We start from the raw sequence: 13758 nt of genomic DNA on the forward strand, positions 1-13758 counted from the left end.
TAAGCTACTTTACACCTTATTTTCACTTAATTCATTTCACTTTTGACTTTTTTACTGAACTCATTGATACCTTAAGGTACTTGAGATTTTACTTTTCTTTTATTTTTAACTTTACTGTTTTGCTTTGTTTTGTTTTACAAAACATATGAGCCGCTTGTAAAATACGACGGATTTACTATTTCATAATTCTATTGTAGAAATTTGTCTAATATTTTCGTGTTTGAGTAAAAAAAAAAAAAACAACAAAAAATAGGAAATAATGTACATCAGACATCTAATTAGCAAAATTTTTCTGCATGTGAGTGCAGGGCCTTTAAATTTAAAATGGCAGGAGAAAATCTGAAAAGGACGCACATGATAAAAATGAGACTTTTAAATGTCTAAAATTCTCAAAAGGCTTTGCATCTGCATTTGTGTGGTGTGGCAGGGTTAAATGGATTAAGCAGCAGAGGTGATATAAAATATATGACAACTAAACTAAAACGACATTTAAAGCAACACATTATAAGCACAACAAAACTGACAAAGTATCAGCTCATACATACATTTAATTTCCATTAGTAATTCAATAAAACCTAATATATTCACTACATGGCCTTTGCAGAGGGAACTGTTGGTGAGATTTGCATTATAGCACCAAATACTTCAAGGTAACAACTGTCTGGAAATGTGGAAATCTAACTAAAGGTCTCTCCGATACAAAGATATCAGGCCGTCAGTTCTCAGACTAAGGCATCCAGATGAAGAGGATGATGAGGACAACGCAGCAGAAACAAGCAGCTTCAGAACAACCCTTTAAGGCTGAAAGAGACTCAGTTCAGTTTAAAAGTTCACAGATGTTGTTTCAGGGTTGTTCTAACAATATTTGGATACAAAACCTCCCCCAACATGCCAGGCACCGTTGTGTTAATGTATGCAATGCACAGAACGACTCTGTCACAGAACCTCATCTGACAAGTCAATTCACAAGTAATGATTTTCCATTCATGGGAGTTTGAAGCAACACGTTATATCTTGCATCACCAGTTCTTTGTCTTTCAGCGTCAAGTGGCCAGTGGCAGGCCCCGGGAATTATATTTATGAACTCTTAACTCGGGTGGGTGTCGTCTTTAACAGCACAGGTCATTCATACAGCAGAGCACAAAGACATGTATATTCCCTGTTTAAGTTAAGCACATGAGAAGCAGCAACCTTACACAACACTTATACACTGTTACCAGCAGAAAGTGGCGGAGAGCCACAACAGTTATGTTTTTAATCACAAATCCAAACACGTAGTTATTCTCTCCCAATCACAACATAATTATCAAATCATTTCAAGGTGATACATTGTAATCGTTGCGGTAACGCGAGACACCTTTTCCTCTTTAGTATGAAAAGACTGACCCGCGTCATTAAAAAAAAGTTAGACCTCGATTATCCCAAGACAGAGAGCCATTTAAAACAAGCCTTAAGATAGTTGTGTGAATATTAATTCTGCAGACTTCAAGTGAAGATTACAGCATTAATATCCATCACTGAATAATTGGATTAAAAATAACAATATGAGTCCACAGGCGTGCTAGCAGCTCTGTGCAGCCGTACTTAGCCCACGTTACCCTTGATGTCGACCATCTTAGTTTTGCATATTGACATGCTAACTAGCACAAAACAGACAGTACAGCTGAGTCAAATAGGAATGTCGGCAGCTGTGAAGGTATTTAGTCATAAACTTTAGTGGTGACAACAATTCACCACGAAGGGGACATGAACGTGTGTGCAAAATGTCACGGCAATCCATCTGATGGCTGTCGCTCTGAACCAAAAACCTCATGATGGCGCTAGAGGAAAAGACGAGGCATCACTGTGTTTCATCCTCAGGGCAGCAAGAATGTCTGTATAATTTTTTGCCACTCTCTCTGGTATTTGTGTTGAGTGAAAAGTTTGACCTGTTGGTGGCGCCACAGTGATCAGATCAACAGAATCATTCTGATTTAAGGTCTGGGCACCAATAATATCTGAGTTTAATGGCAGTCCGTCCAACTGTTGTTGAGATATTTCACCTACTGATTAAGAGCCATTCTGCTGTCCCAAACAAAAAGATGACCACTGCTCACCCCAAATAATCTCAGCTTCTGTACAAAGGGAACGCTCAGACCTCCCATCACAGCTTCCTCCTCTTATTAAATGCATCACAGTAACAGTTATAAAACTACAGTACAGTAATCAATATGGCATATTTCAACTTCAGCAGGGTCCGTTCATGTTGATCAAACAACATGCAGGCCAAAGCAGGTACAAAGTGCTCAGCTGATCCCAGTTGGTTTGAAATTGCATCTACATCAGGACATTTAAGGTAACGATGACTCGACATTCCTCTGAGCACACACTGCAACGACACTTTGCAGTCCTCTGTGCTACAGCGTGGATATGATGTGAAACGCCGGAGAAGAGCAAAGCCAGGCTCAGTCCCGTCTCAGCAGGGAAACAGAAGCCGCTGTCAGTACTGAAAGGAGATGACAGAGTTCACTTTGTAGACGTGGTACGAGCGGTTCCAGAAAACTCGAGTGAAGTAGTTTGTGTACGGCGAATAGTTCAGCTTTATCTCGTGGCAGAATCTTCCGTATTTGGAGAAAGAGTAAATCTCTCCTTTGTCATACACAACCTGAATGGGACAGGAGGATATGGAAAAGTGCTGTGTGTTAGATGCATAGTGCGAGTCACCGTAGTACTACTCTGACCGCATGTGGCGAGCAATATCACCACAAAATACTGAAAAATAAACATGTCGCTTGAAATCTGCAACTTCACAGCTTGCTGTAAAAGAGAATGCATCTAAACTCACATGTCCATTGGAGATGTCCAGCAGCTCTTTGATCCTACAGCCTTTACTGAGACGAAGCTCGTTACAAATCGACTCCTCGATGATCACGTAGTTTGTCTTGTGAGAGGTCAGAATCTTATAGATGTCCTCTGCAGATCTCATTCCATACACCTGGTAAGTCTACAGGGAGACAGAGAAAACAAGGATGGTCATTTTAAAAACTATGTTTGCAAGTTCGACCCATCTGTGATAAGGAAAAGTCTAAATTTCTATAAGATAAGATAAGAACTTTATTGATCCCGCAGGAAATTGTTGTGCCAGGGTTGCAATACAAAGAAGCAAATAAAAGTATCAAGTAATCAAACAAAATATAAAATAACAGAGTAATATAAAAATAGCTGAGTACTATAAAAAATAACAGAGTATATACATAATATAGACAATGGCAGGTAAGGTGCAGAATGGACACTATACGCCTTTATGCCTTCATTAGAGAAGGGGTAGAAAATGAGGGGTGAGAGATGAAGGATGTGTAAAAATATGTTGTCTCACTCACATCTTCAGTCCTCTTCAGGAGGTTGATGTCTGAGTAAAGCGGCAAACTAGTCACAGCTGAACCTGAACACAACTTCACTGTTCCCAACAGCTGAGGGCTGCCTGCAAAGACCGTCGCCACTGAAGCCTGCGACCTGGAAAACAAGAAGACGACATCAGAATCCACAGTAAAGATTCAACAGATTTTAAAATAAAGAAAGATCTGATGACCCACCCGATCCAGCTGATGAGCTCGACAGTGTCTGAGTCGTACACCTCCTGCAGGTCCGACAACTCCGCTAAGACACGGGGACAGTACTGCAAGACAGACAAGAGCAGTGAGGCGAGGTTAGTATGTGCCTTTAAATGTTTGACATGAAGAGCTTCAACAGATAAAGAGCTAAAAGATCTCACCTCTCTCCACAAACTGAAACCAATGATGGTAGGAACTGCTGTGCTCAGGATCAGAGACTGGAGAGAGAAGAAGAAAAAAGAAAAATTGGTGGTTCAACGTTTACAGCGAGTGACGATTCTTCCACAACTGCATGTTAATGTTACAGTACAAGTAAGTACCATGTTTGCTTTTAAACTTGATTACCAGAGGCCACTCACCAATACAACTGGGTGGATGGATTTCAGTTTGAGCCACTTAAACACAGTCATCCAGAGGTCTGGAGAACACACACCAAACGCTGTAAACATGCAAACGTACGGGGTCCATAAATATTTCATCCTGCACGGAAAAAAGAACACAGTCAACGTCTGTACCACAACTGAAGAGCAATCAACACTTTAACAACGCTTCTTTCACAACAGAAACCTGCTGGAAACGTAAAAACACACTTTTTTGTTGAAAAACATACCCATCAAACAGAAGAGCCAGGCCTCCAAAAAGCAACGTGTGAAAAACATGATAGATGACCTCTGGCTGCTCTCCTATTTGTCCATCTTCAAGTCTCAGGTTGGTTTTCATTGGCTGACCACTGTGTAAAAGTAAACATGCTTTCAGCAGTGAGTCGACAGCCACAAGTAGAACTACGATGAATGTTTACTTGAGCCTCAAACAGAAGCACTTTATAGCAGGACTTCTGATCACCAGCTCACAAAGGAGAAACGTCTCTGACCTGAGTCTTCTGTAAATGGTCTGCAGAGTGGACAGCAGGCAGACAGTGAGCACCAGGAAGTAGAAGGGAAGTACTGAGGCCTGCGTCAGTCGCAGGAAAAAGTCCTGACTGGGCGCCTGGAAACTCTCTTGGCACAGGAGGAAGTTTGTGATGAAGTCACTAACACAGAAGCAGAGAAAATAACACCATTAGATTGAATTAGATCAGATTATACAGACAGAAAACATCTCACTCACTCATATGGTTACTGTTCAAAACCATAAAGGACAAGACACAGCGGCGCCCTTTACCTACAGAAACGTGCAGCCTGTACTGCAAACAGTAAGCTTATGATGATAAAGCTGTGACTCACGTCGTCGTGTTGAGTCCGAATTTTACTTCAAGGAATTTCAATACGAAGTCACTCTCACTGACAGGTATCAGTTTCTGTAAATGAAAAACAGAGAAGATTAACCCACAAAAGACTTTATCACTTAGAGCTGCAATGATAAGTCAATCAGTTAGTTGATCGAAAAAAAACTATTGTTGGATGATTTATTTGGATGATTGATTAATCTTTGTTTGAATTTGCTGCTTTTCTTTGTCATTTATGGCAATGAATCTTTGGGCTCTGGGACATACTGCTTGGCATTTTTCATGCATTTTCAACATTTAATAGACAAAAGAAAATACAGATAATGAAAATAATCGCTAGTTGCACCCATATTGTCAGGAAATGGATCAGTGGAGACAGCCAGTGATTTTACCTTGACCAAATAACTGAAGGTGATCCCTGTGGTAAAGACGAGGTGGAAATGCAGGAAGAGCTTCAGGACTCTCGCCACAAGGGGTCCCATCTTCATCTTTTGCTGCAGCAGAAACACAAAAACAACTAAGAGGTGGCTGAACTCTGCATTCAAGTCCTATAAAATCAAAAGTTATCAATTTTTAACAATAAAACACAGAAAAAAACATTAAATCCTCACATATGAAAAAATGAAACCAGGAAATGTTTGTTTTTTTACTTGATAAATTAGTCAAATTATAAATGAGTGGAGAAATCAAAAGTTATGATCTGACTATCATCTGTTGGTCAAATATTCAGTTAACCAACAATCAACTAATGTCAGCACTAAAGGTCACCAATCTGGGATTTAATGCTAGTTAAAACAAGGGCGTGGAAGACGTAATCTGACTGAGCTCGGATGTGACGGAGCAGCTAACTCTACCTGGAAGTACCTCGCGAGCACTGAGCCAATCAGGAGGCTGAGCAGAGGCGAGCTCAGCAGGGTCGGGTTCTGAAACTGGAACAAGTAGGCCAGGATCAAGGAGCTGAGGTACACCTTGTGAATGTCAGCCATCTTACCAACCCAAATGAAGCAATGATGGGGAGAAAGAGAGACAGCGACAGAGACGAGAACCAAAGGAAAAAGGACAACTTTGAGGATAATTGTAGAAACAAAGCTGCAAAAACAGAAAATCACCTTAAATGTACAAACAACATTATTGATTAACTGTATCAATCACATTCTCCTTAAACGTGTGGCTCTTAACTAGATTGAGCCCAGAAGATTGTGCAGCTGATTTCATTCCCGTAGTTCAGCGGTTAAAGGAACAGTTCAGCATTTTGTGCTCATCAAAACCACAATCTGCGAGTTATGCTCTTGAATAACGGACAGAAAACATTATAGTGTCACAGTGCAGTTGCATTACCTTACGCGGTGGCACCAGATCAAAAGAGTCCAGCAAGAAAAGACAAAGGCCTTGGACGAAGAGCACGTAGTGGCTGTGTTCCCAGACCAGGAGGAAGGTGACACTGGTGGCACTCATGGTAAGGTAGCAGAACATCTACAGTGAAACACAGTTCATCAGTGAATCTAACTGACTTGGATATGGCAGACGAGTGAGGGAATTTTTTCATATCAACATCTGCTGTCACCAAACAAGGTGACACACTGATGATTAAGCCCATCACCAAAAGATAAATCCCTTTGTATTTTGCGAACTTTGAATGATCCATAGTGATGGAGCATGGGACAAATAGTATGGCAGAGCCTATGGCATCATAAACACACTGACGGTGCTTATGTAGTGACTCTCGCTGCCACGAGAGTTAAATAAACACTGCACATCTAAAGAGCTGGTTTCGTGAGATGCTCACCTCGGTGGCAGAGCTGATGTTATTACTCAGGAATCCCGTCAAAGCTGCAACCTGGCAAGAGAAGTAAGGCAGAGCCCAATTTTCCCGCAGCGGAATAGCATGGTCCACTTTGGTTGTGTCTTGTCTGAGGAAGAAATGAGCCAGAGAAGAGTTGTAAACTGGACGAGTCACCAGAAAACAGAAAGAAAACCAGGCAACGTGGGATCTGATATTATTATGCTTCACCACTGAGATTCTTATTTGTCTTTACAGCACACAGAGTGTCCCATTTTTCAGGTCTGTTTTAAGGTATTTGTTATCAGAAAGCATGAGCAACATGAAAAATTAAAATAAAGGACGTATGATAAATTTCAAAAGAGGGAGGTAATTTTATTGACTGTGATAGGAGGAAGAAACACGATGAGGCATACAGAGAAACATCACACTTAAGCATGAGGGCACAGAGTCGCGGACTTCCTCTCACCTGTTGATCACATACCAGGCCACAGCCAACATGCCAGCCACCCAGGTGCCACTCATCACCCAGCTGCACACAAACAGGGCAGTGACATAAACCGCCTGCAGGCCAAAAACAGTTCCAACATAGAAGTAGATTGGCTCCACGAAATCCTGAAAGATGAGACAAAAAAATCAAAGTGGAACAACATTATATTTCTATGATTTCACAGCTCCGTTCATTTTGAACACTGCTATCTCTCTTCATTCTCTTCTAGCTCACTCAATATAAAATAAAATAAAATATGCTCACCTGGCTATTTGTGACTCTGTATATGAAGCTTGTGAAGAGCTCTGGATACAGAGACAAACGTTCCACCATGTTGATGGTCTGACCTGGAATAGTCCTGTTATCTAGCATCAGCTCATAAAGCCCTGAAAAATGCACAACAATGCACATGAGAGTAGAGCTGATTGAGAAGGAGAGAGACATTTGTAGCCCTTTAAATCAAGTAAGTCTCCATTTTGGTGTTGCGTTAAGATAGATATGTGAAATAGCAGAATAGCAGAAAAAATATGTAGTGTGTACCTCTTTCAAAAGATGGTGCTGAGAGCATGTGCTTATAGTAGTAATAATAGAGCCCGCTGCCTTCTTGAAAGGTGATTTCACGCTCCAGCTCCTGAGACACATTACAGTGAATTTTACAATTGATAAGGCAGAGCAGTGGAAACAGAGTGGAAGCAGACTCACAAAACAAAGTCACCCACCTGCTGAGATGAAAACCAGAACTTCCTGTCATGATATGTAGACAGATACAGAGCATAGAGCATGCCACAGGCAACCGCTGCTAGACATCCAAAGAACACCCTCACCAAGCGCTGCAAAAACCCTGCTGAGGAGCAGAAATGTAACAGCGAACATCACATATCAGAAGAACACAAGCGTGTAAGACACATTTTGACTGCTGGCACAACTTCACCAAGGGTTGACTGAGTCACTGGAGAAACGCTGTGCCGCTCTGTTCACTGGAAAAACATATACACTTTACATAATTGTCATAATCCCTTATCATAATCTCATATTTTTCAATATATTTTTTTTTTTTTTTACTTCTGCTGTTTCTTTCCTCTTATGTTTATTGTTATGCACATGCAGTGGACTGCAAGTGCCTGAAAGCGACACTAGAATTAGAGAACTAGAAACTAGAATATAGATGTGGTGATCTGATGCGGTCATTTCTGTCATGATAAACTAAAATATGGGGGGAAAAAAACAGACACACAGATAGGGCTGCGATTATACATAGTTTAATCTGAACTGGAACGTCGAGTTCTTTAAGCATAAAACAAAATATACACCCTGAAACCAAATGAGCCTGGAAACAAATGGCAAGAGGCTGTAACAGAAATGAAAAGTGCAAGTGAAAAGTTTTTTTTATTACAATCCCTTGATGTGTGTATGTATTCCAATGAAGGTTAAAGAAAACCCACAGAAGTGGGATCAAGATTTAAAGGAAGAATACAAATATTTGTCTACATGGGTTTTGACATAAAGGCAAGTATTGGGAGTAGAACAGTGACCAGACACTGATTCTGATTTATAAAGATGAGGTGAGCAGTGCTTGAAGCATACTAACACATCAATACACAGGACACAAACTTACATGCAGAAGACATCTTGGATCTTCTGACAGATGACTCAGGTCTGTTTGATTCTTCCTGTTTATGTTGAGCATCCTCCTCTTTAACTTCACCTTCACCTTTCTCCTGCTTGTCATCTGCTCCACCATTGGACACACTTCCCTCATGGTCTGCGTTAACAGACAACGTACAGACAACAGCTTAACAACTACAGGCAGTGTGGGGATGGTGGAAAAGTTAACTGAAGTCACCAGCTGTTTCAGCAGAGGAAGCTAACTGCTGCCCAGTTAGCAAACCGACACGTTAGCTAAACTTACGTGTAGTGTGCTCATCAGGCTTATTTTGACGCTCATCCTCTTCTTCATCTCCCTCTAAAGTCTCTTTTTTCCGACATCTCAACTCGGTCATGACGAGACAAAATTAATCCCTGAGTTGTCTGGTGTGTTGAGACAGCAGCATGCTAGCTAACAAGCACTTAGCTAACCCAAGAGCCTTTAAAGCAGTATTTGGCTTTGCGGTAAATAAGACAGGTGACAAGCAAAGTTACAGGCTTCCTTTTGCTTTACGGACTTATCGTGGATGAAGCAGTAAAGAGAGCGCGGTGACAGTGTTTATGATGCTGAGTGTGTGGAGGACTGGACTTAGCACTTCTGTTGGGCTGGGCAAAGCGGAAGTTGCGCAGAGCTCAGAAAGCAACGAAGAAGAGTGTAGAAAAAAATCTTCACTGCAAATTCAAGTTATTTAGGAAAACAAAAGAAGTCCTTCTTGGATTTTATTTTTGCCCATCTGTTGTTTTGGGGGTTTTTTGCATTAATTTCGAGGGTGTTAATTTCTCGCATTACATTCTCTCTTTAACTGTTTTAGGAATATGAGATTTAGCTCTCAAACATCCGTTCGTTAACACAAAATTAATAGACGATTCTCAAAGTGGAAACTGCCTCATACTTACGTAATTTCTGACAGGCATTTTTTTCTACTACATCGACACAAAATCAATTGCAACCTCCCAGGAGAATGCAATTGTTTTTTTGTTTATATATATATGTACTATTTGTTGATTAAGCGAAAAATATTTTAATATCTCGTCAATGATTGTGGGGAATAACTGTTAGTTTCAACCCTTAGTTTTTATTTTTGTTAAAGATAGTAAATCTGAACAAGACAATTTACCTGTAAACTGCAATAAAATCTTAAATGAGGAAAGTGTACTACTGAAGTGTACAACAGGCTGTTTTAAAGTTAAGAGCTGCTGATAATCCAAAGAGGTCCAAAGTAAAAATGCCATCTGAAAACATTTGGATATTTTGAGAGCCATAAATACAAACGACCTGATTTACAATCCCACTGGAATGAAAATGACAGACACGATAAAGAATAAAAATTGTGGGTGACAGATCAGATGAAAAAAACACTGGCTGGAAATTAACTTCATAGTGAATTTGACAGCATCTAATCCAACACAACATGTTTTCACTGCCGCATGCTGTGTGTGCAGTTAATATAAAAGCACAAATGTAATTTCAGTGTAATATCGATGAGTGTTGAATTCTCTTTTTAAAAACAAACAAACAATAAAAACAGAAGAGGCGGCCAATGCAAATAATGGGCACAAAGAGGAAAATAACATCAAAGACTGCATAAAATCTTTCAGGAGCCTACAAAATTTGACCCCAAACAGGAGCAAGAATACTAACACTTTAAATTAACATCTATGTCATGTACATAAAATGCACTTTACATGTACACCAAATGTAATTATCAGGAGTTGTCTCTCTGAGGAGTTTACACTTTTGATAGTCCTTTAAACCTGGAGCCACTGGGTGGTCTGAAGGTCCCGGTCCAGAAGGTGAACGGAAACAACGATAAGACATTTTCAATACTGTCGCAGCTTTGTTTCATCTGCTTATTCTTCTTCTGACGATTCCTCTGAGCACTCAGAAACCTCGGTCAAGGTCTTGTCAGCGATTGTTGCGTCTGTTTTGGAGAGTAAGTGTAATGTTATTGCGTATTTTGAGGTTCTATCACCCACCAGTAATCACTTGGTTTTGTAATCAGTACCTGCACTGCTTCTGTTCAGGCTTCGTGTTGCTCCAGTCCCTTCACCATCACACCTCGTCAGTATTATTCTCAGGGTTTTGGTCACTTGTAGGTGTTTAGCTGCCTTGATTAAGGGCTCGTCATCTGAACTGTTGCATGATGACCCTGAAAAAGTGTTAATAAAAACATAAAGGGCATTAATGATTGAGAAATGTTCTTCATAATGTTTTGCTGTACATTTCTTTATCCAATGAAAGGTTTTGTGATAACATTATTTAGCCCCTAGAACTGGTCTGTTGGTGTTATGGTTATCATTTTTATTTTTGTCACCTCTCCTGGCCACAGTCTGTCTGGGCCACAGTCTTTACCTGCCACGAGCCTCTTTCTTGGCTTTTTGGTAGTCATGTTCCTTTTCTTCTGACCTGAAACCTTCCTTTTGGTTTGTTTGTCTGTGCGGTTCCTTTTCACAAGATTAATCAAAGGTTCATCTTCTGAGCTTTCATCACAAAGTCCTGATGAAAAAAGCAGCCATAGCAGCAAAGATTTAAATCATGTATCATTATATGACATTTTGTCCATGTAATCATTACTAATTACTGTACCTTGTCTTTTTCCTGACGTACTGACTTGTGATACTGCTGTCATCTTTGTGTTTTTCTTCACTTGTTTCCTCTTGGCAGTAAGATTCACCACAGACACATCATCATCATCATCGTCATCATCATCATTCGAGCTCCTGTCTGAGGATGAAGAGTCTTTTAAAATCAAAGCCCCTGAGCTACTTGTGATATGAAGTGAATACATTCCCTCTGGCCAGTCTAATGAAAGCACTGCCTACCTTTTAGTGATCTGCCTTTAAGTTTTGGTTTAGTTTTCTTGCTGTTTGCTGAAGTCTTTTTCTCTTTAGGAGCCTTTGTCAGCTTCATCTTCATTGTTGCCAGTGGTTCATCCTCCGAGTCCTCACTGGAAGACTCTGCATATTTAACTAGAGCAAACAGAACATGTTTATTTTTGGTACCAGTGCTACGGGAAAGTCATTTTAGATGAGCTGATCTCTACGTTGTAACACCTACCCGTTTTCCTTGCTGCGTTCCTTTTCGATTTCATAACTGGGGTTGCTTTTCTAGGTGTCACGACAGATTCCTTTTTCTGACGTTTGGAATGAAGTTTCTTGGCAAGTTCACTCAGAGGCTCATCATCAGAACTGTCTTCGTCCTCCAGGGATTCTGCGCAGGAAAAATAAGTCAATAAGTATCTGCTACAAAGTACAGCAACTTTCTGTTGACGCTGCAGGTCCATGGAGAGAAAATTATTTTACCTTTCTTCTTTGTATTGACAGTTGTTTTTGGAGGCACTGAGGAGGGCTTCTTCAAGGCTTTGGACGACATTTTGGCAATTTTTATGACAGGCTCTTTGTCAGAGCTCTCATCTGTATTTAAATCTGAAAGTTACATTAAAAAAAACATTTAAAAGTCTTTCACTCCAGACACAAATCAGAAATACAGCTGAAGACATATTGTTTAGTAACCTGCTTTCTTGTTGTTTGTGCCATTAGAGCTGGTTGGAGTGTTGTCTTTAGTCACTGGCTTCTCAGCTGGTGCAGAAGCTGTTTTCATCTTTATCAAAGGTTCGTCATCTGAGGAGTCATCTGAAGTTACAGCAAGAGAAGATATGAACACACAACACTTTATACCTTCTGCCATCAAAGGTCACAACATGTAAAGTTTTTACCGACCACTTCTGTCCTTTTTTGATTTAATGCTGGAGCTGAGGATTAGGCTGCGTCTGTTCTCAGGTGACTGTTTCCGCTCATGACGTGGGTCCGCCAGGAGTTTCGAGAGAGGTACAAAATCTTCAGAGCTGGAGCTGTCATTGCCTGACCAGTCAGAGACACAGTGGAACAAATATATTGCAAACTTGATGTGGTAGAATCGGCATTAAAATTCAACAATTTCAACATTTGGATCCAATCAACTACCTTTTTACTTGTTTGCATATCATGATTTTACCAACTTTTCTGTAACTATTTCCCAGTATTTGGAGGCAAGTCAAAACAGTTGACTCAGAGATGTTACAGAAATACATGTCATTAAACTTGTTTGACTCATGAAAATTCACCTTAAGAATATATAAAATTATCTTCTCTGTTACCACCTGTCATAGAAGATGTATTCAAATATTTGAGTAGTGTTACGACAGTGTAAATATACTTTGATATAAGTCCTGTAGTCAGAAATGTACTTAAGGTAAAGTTTAGGAGTGGTTAAGCATAAACGTAAAGCATTATGTATACTGATACCTTTCACAGAGATGTGCTGAATGTGGTATTGGTTATTGGATTACTACTGAGGCATTAAAAAGCAAGAATTTTTTATGTTGTTATGCTGACTGATATAACTTTTGTGTAGACAGCCACACATTATTATACATGTCAGATGAATGTAGAGGAGTAAAAAGCACAAAATGTCCGTGTGAAATGTAATGTTGGTGAAGTAAAGAGTAACACTAATGGAAAAGGAAATACTGGTATAAAATAGTACGACAAAATTGTACTTGTGTACAGTACTTGAGTAGCGTGAATACTTATCCTTGTATTACTTCCCACATTACTGGTACTAGCAGTACCATGTGTGTTTATAAAGCTGATGTTGCTGTGGTGCTAACAAGCTCGTGTCACTGTGTTTGTCCAGTGTAAACTCCCATCTTCACCTTTTTTAAAAAGACGCTAGCAACAGTGATGTCAATGCATTTTATTTTGAAGTTGTAAGCTAACTTAGCATTTAGCTACAACGTTGTTTAATGTCTGTATCCTTGGCTAAAATGACAAAATACCATTGTTAATCTAACTACCTGCAGAGCCTTGGGCCACATCAGTGGGCACGCCAGCTGAGCTGCAGTCCATTTTGTTGCTCAGTATTAATTATATTCTTCATCCAAAAAGCGCCAAGTTGGTCTTCTTGCTCTGTTCGCTTCCTTTCTCTTCTTCTTCTTCGAATACATTTCCGGCAGGCTGTACGCTCAGCAGCGTAATGCTGCCCTCCACC

At 40.1% G+C, this 13758-nt stretch overlaps 2 protein-coding genes across 3 annotated transcripts; both read right to left on the reverse strand.

The window, feature by feature from the left end:
- Nucleotides 1–530: 530 nt before the first annotated feature.
- Nucleotides 531–9360, reverse strand: LOC124074487 (probable C-mannosyltransferase DPY19L4). Of its 2 annotated transcripts, none has more exons than XM_046417476.1 (19): nt 8995–9360; nt 8701–8847; nt 7805–7926; nt 7626–7716; nt 7350–7471; nt 7065–7210; nt 6602–6725; nt 6154–6288; nt 5670–5801; nt 5208–5309; nt 4814–4887; nt 4462–4620; nt 4201–4320; nt 3950–4070; nt 3752–3808; nt 3573–3655; nt 3360–3492; nt 2825–2983; nt 531–2644 (listed from the first exon to the last, which is right to left on the reverse strand). In XM_046417476.1, the coding sequence occupies exons 1-19, from the start codon at nt 9083–9085 to the stop codon at nt 2480–2482; spliced, it is 2283 nt and encodes a 760-aa protein (XP_046273432.1). In that variant the 5' UTR covers nt 9086–9360; the 3' UTR covers nt 531–2479. The 2 variants fall into 2 exon arrangements, with proteins under 2 accessions (XP_046273432.1, XP_046273431.1); XM_046417475.1 differs by having other exon boundaries at nt 7805–7929.
- Nucleotides 9361–10103: 743 nt separating this feature from the next.
- On the reverse strand, nt 10104–13722 carry LOC124075055 (nucleolin 2-like). The gene is made up of 10 exons (XM_046418431.1): nt 13565–13722; nt 12450–12590; nt 12243–12362; nt 12033–12155; nt 11788–11940; nt 11553–11699; nt 11317–11454; nt 11083–11226; nt 10736–10879; nt 10104–10651 (listed from the first exon to the last, which is right to left on the reverse strand). Exons 1-10 carry the CDS (start codon nt 13614–13616, stop codon nt 10581–10583), a joined length of 1233 nt encoding a protein of 410 aa, XP_046274387.1. The 5' UTR covers nt 13617–13722; the 3' UTR covers nt 10104–10580.
- Nucleotides 13723–13758: the final 36 nt, after the last annotated feature.

The sequence above is a fragment of the Scatophagus argus genome, chromosome 17 (genome assembly GCF_020382885.2).
Source record: "Scatophagus argus isolate fScaArg1 chromosome 17, fScaArg1.pri, whole genome shotgun sequence".
Lineage (NCBI taxonomy): Eukaryota > Metazoa > Chordata > Actinopteri > Scatophagidae > Scatophagus > Scatophagus argus.

Excerpts from the sequence above, each read along its gene's own strand:
- LOC124074487 (XM_046417475.1), bottom strand. The coding sequence starts at position 9,085 with ATGACCGAGTTGAGATGTCGGAAAAAAGAGACTTTAGAGGGAGATGAA. Across the intron at positions 3,809-3,949 it reads CCATCCACCCAGTTGTATTG|TCTCTGATCCTGAGCACAGC; the intron begins GTGAGTGGCCTC and ends TTCTCTCTCCAG. Across the intron at positions 2,984-3,359 it reads TCCTGAAGAGGACTGAAGAT|ACTTACCAGGTGTATGGAAT; the intron begins GTGAGTGAGACA and ends GTCTCCCTGTAG.
- LOC124075055 (XM_046418431.1), bottom strand. The coding sequence starts at position 13,616 with ATGGACTGCAGCTCAGCTGGCGTGCCCACTGATGTGGCCCAAGGCTCT. Across the intron at positions 11,941-12,032 it reads TGTCAATACAAAGAAGAAAG|AATCCCTGGAGGACGAAGAC; the intron begins GTAAAATAATTT and ends TTTCCTGCGCAG. Across the intron at positions 11,455-11,552 it reads TAAAGGCAGATCACTAAAAG|ACAGGAGCTCGAATGATGAT; the intron begins GTAGGCAGTGCT and ends CTTCATCCTCAG.